This window comes from Gavialis gangeticus, unplaced genomic scaffold (assembly GCF_001723915.1).
Source record: "Gavialis gangeticus isolate Ggan-Ray unplaced genomic scaffold, GavGan_comp1, whole genome shotgun sequence".
Taxonomy (NCBI): Eukaryota; Metazoa; Chordata; order Crocodylia; family Gavialidae; genus Gavialis; species Gavialis gangeticus.
Window position 1 is genome coordinate 41,201,818 of NW_017728993.1, and position 2,946 is coordinate 41,204,763.

Sequence of the window (2,946 nt, forward strand, 5' to 3'; positions counted from 1 at the left end):
ATGAAAGCATTTTAAATTGTTTTAGCCTGGGGAAAGTGACTTCCCAAAAAAAAAAAAAAAAAAAAGGGGGTGCCAGAGGCTGGTAATTGAAGGCCTGCCAGTCTGAAGCACAAGAGTTATACATCCAGTAAAAATTCCTTTACTAAATAGTGGTATGTTGCTGAGCAGAATAGTTATATCAAATACAGTCATTGTTTGACTTAATCAGTTCTTATTGTATTTTTTTTTTTTGCAGATGGAAGAAATGTATAAAAAAGCCCACGCTGGTATACGGGAGAATCCAGTTCATGAAAAGAAACCAAAGAGAGAAGTCAAGAAAAAGAGGTAATATCTCTTTTATGTGAACTTAAATCTGGGTTTTAGAAGATCTTGGTGCATTAACTCTTAAGATACATACCAGAACTCCACTTACTATTAAGGGTCAAATTAATGAGAGAGACTTCAGATTTCAAAGTGTAATAACTGCATAATAATGCAAGGAGTTGAAATTTCTAACTTGGACCGAGTCTGGCCTTTAAATGCTAATGTTTTAATATCCAGCTAAGCCAATAAAAATCTTGACAGAACAAAGCAGGTGAATAGATATGATGGAGGAAGAGCACTAGCTTGTCTTCACATTTGGTCACTGAAGATGTTAAGTTGCCTTTAGAAAAATTATTTCCAGGCCTTTGTCTCTTGTAGCAGTGTTTCTCAACCCATGGGTTGCAACACAAAAGTGGGTTACAAGAATACATGACAGGGTCACAAACAAACTTTAAACGTGGATCAATAAACATGAAAAACAGATTCTCCTTTTTTAAAGGAGAAAAACATGGGAAACCATGGCGTTTCCCTTGCAGGCTAGAACTGCCAGTCTGCAAGAGGGCTACTGGGGGGGGGGCCCTGCCCCTACCACACTGGGGGGGCTGGGCCTGAGACAGTGGGTCAAGAGTGAAGGGCAGTGGGCCAGGACTAGCCACTGATACTTACAAGTGGGTCCTGGTACAAAAGAGATTGAGAACTGCTGTCCTAGAGTACTATAAAATATGATCAAAAAGTGGTAAAGTTTGATTTTGAATGGTATTGTAGATTGATTATTTTTTTGAGATTTTAAAAAAGGGAGTTCTGACAAAGTACCATACCTCCATGTATTAAGAATTATTCAGGAACTTGAGAATTGTTATGCTGTTTAATCTACTATCCTGTGTCTGAGGCTAACACCACAGATTCCAAAAATCAAACTTCTTGTAGGTATAGGACAACTAATCCATTGCTTTAACTAATATGAAAGTGTTGTCCAATACTCCTTTCTGCACTGACTAATTATTTCATATGGCTGTCTCACTCTCTCTTCTTTCAAGAAGAAAAGATGCCTTTTTATCCTAACTTACCACAGATATTTATAATCTATGTTTGTATTGCAGGTGGAACCGTCCTAAGATGTCCCTTGCGCAAAAGAAAGATCGCGTTGCTCAGAAGAAGGCAAGCTTCCTCAGAGCCCAGGAGCATGCGGCTGATAGCTAAGATGCCTTCCACAATTTTCTATCAAGCCTCTGGGAAAAAATAAATTTATTGAAGAAGCTAACTATGTAGTTATTGGCTCATTAACAATTCTTTTAAGCCTTTTCAGGAAACCAATGTTTAACTTGGTCAAAACTGGGTATGTCAATACGAGAAGTTTACTTCACCATTGACTAATTAGCTATGCAGTAAATGTCTGTCTACACACGTGCCCATAAGAGCGCACACAACTAAAATTCCATAGTGGGGTACTATTGTAAAGTACAAATACACACAGCTTCTGTATAGTGTGTGGAGAAACTTGCTAAAATTTAGTCAAATATTGAGCAAAGTAAAACATGATTCAGGTCATGCATATTGGTCCTTCTAGTCCTAATCCATGTACAAATTTTCATTTCTTGAAATAAGTTTTTGCCATTAGGTGTCACCTTTTCCTCTAGTAGCAGTCCATAGGGGTTACACATTTGAGCATGTAGAAGAAAACTATAAACTATCCATTGTAGAGAAAACTAAACAAGACCCTGCTTTAAAAAGTACTGAATACTAGTTGTTGCTATATTGGCAAAGAATTGTTAAAGTGGCAAAGGAGTCTACAATTTAAAAGCCATACTTTGGGAAAATAAAATTGCAGCATGTGTATTGGCTAAAAAACAGGACTTTAAAACAGCATAGAAGAATGCTAACCAGGCTGCCTGTGAAAGGCAGGGAGACCTGTAGCAACAGCTGGCCCAAGGGTTGTCCTAAGCTACCATAATATCAGTAATTCTAAGTTTTCTGGGGGTTTTCCACCATAAAACCAAACCTGATCTGATAATTTTTTAAGTCTTGAGTATCTTACTGGAGAGTTTAAGATCACCATTACTAAAATTCTAATATGCATTTCTAGAATATTTTTACTTTATTTCAATTCATTAAAACTTGTACTGTAACTTAGAATTATTCTAAAGTTTTAGAGAAAATGCATAGAGTTTCAAGGGGTCCAAGTTGGTTATTAATATACAATGTCTGTTAAACATTCCAGCCACAATAGAACAATAATGATATCTTTTAAGTACAGTCAATCCTAGGTGTTCCATTAGACTTTTGAAGCTATAAAAGGAAGACAACCATATTCAAACAAGCTGCAACGTTGAACAGTAATTGAATAGAGACAAAGCTACACATACTAACTAACGAAGTGTATTAATACTCCCACACCATAGGTATGGACAAGAGAGCATTTATTTTGTACCTTAATAAAGTGATTTCTTTTTTGAAGGCAAGTACTAATATTAATTTAAGAAATGTTGGACATAGCAGTAAATGACAACAGAAAAGCTTTAAATGCATTTTCATCCCTCCCCTCTCCTACAGCCACCCCCACAAAAAGTTGCACACAAAATAAAAGACTAGATTTGTAAAGAATACTTAATTGGCTAGCTCCCATAAAAAAAAAAAAAAAAAAAA

The 2,946-nt window shown here is 36.2% G+C and overlaps 1 protein-coding gene across 1 annotated transcript in view; it reads left to right on the forward strand.

The window, feature by feature from the left end:
• RPL5 (ribosomal protein L5) overlaps nucleotides 1-1,571 on the forward strand; it is a 10,100-nt gene extending 8,529 nt beyond the window's left edge. Inside the window, exons 6-7 of the mRNA XM_019501613.1 lie at nucleotides 236-324; nucleotides 1,404-1,571. Of these exons, the coding sequence (XP_019357158.1) occupies nucleotides 236-324; nucleotides 1,404-1,503 (189 nt within the window). The 3' untranslated portion in view covers nucleotides 1,504-1,571. The remainder of the gene's footprint in view (nucleotides 1-235; nucleotides 325-1,403) is intronic.
• The last annotated feature ends 1,375 nt before the right edge of the window (nucleotides 1,572-2,946 follow it).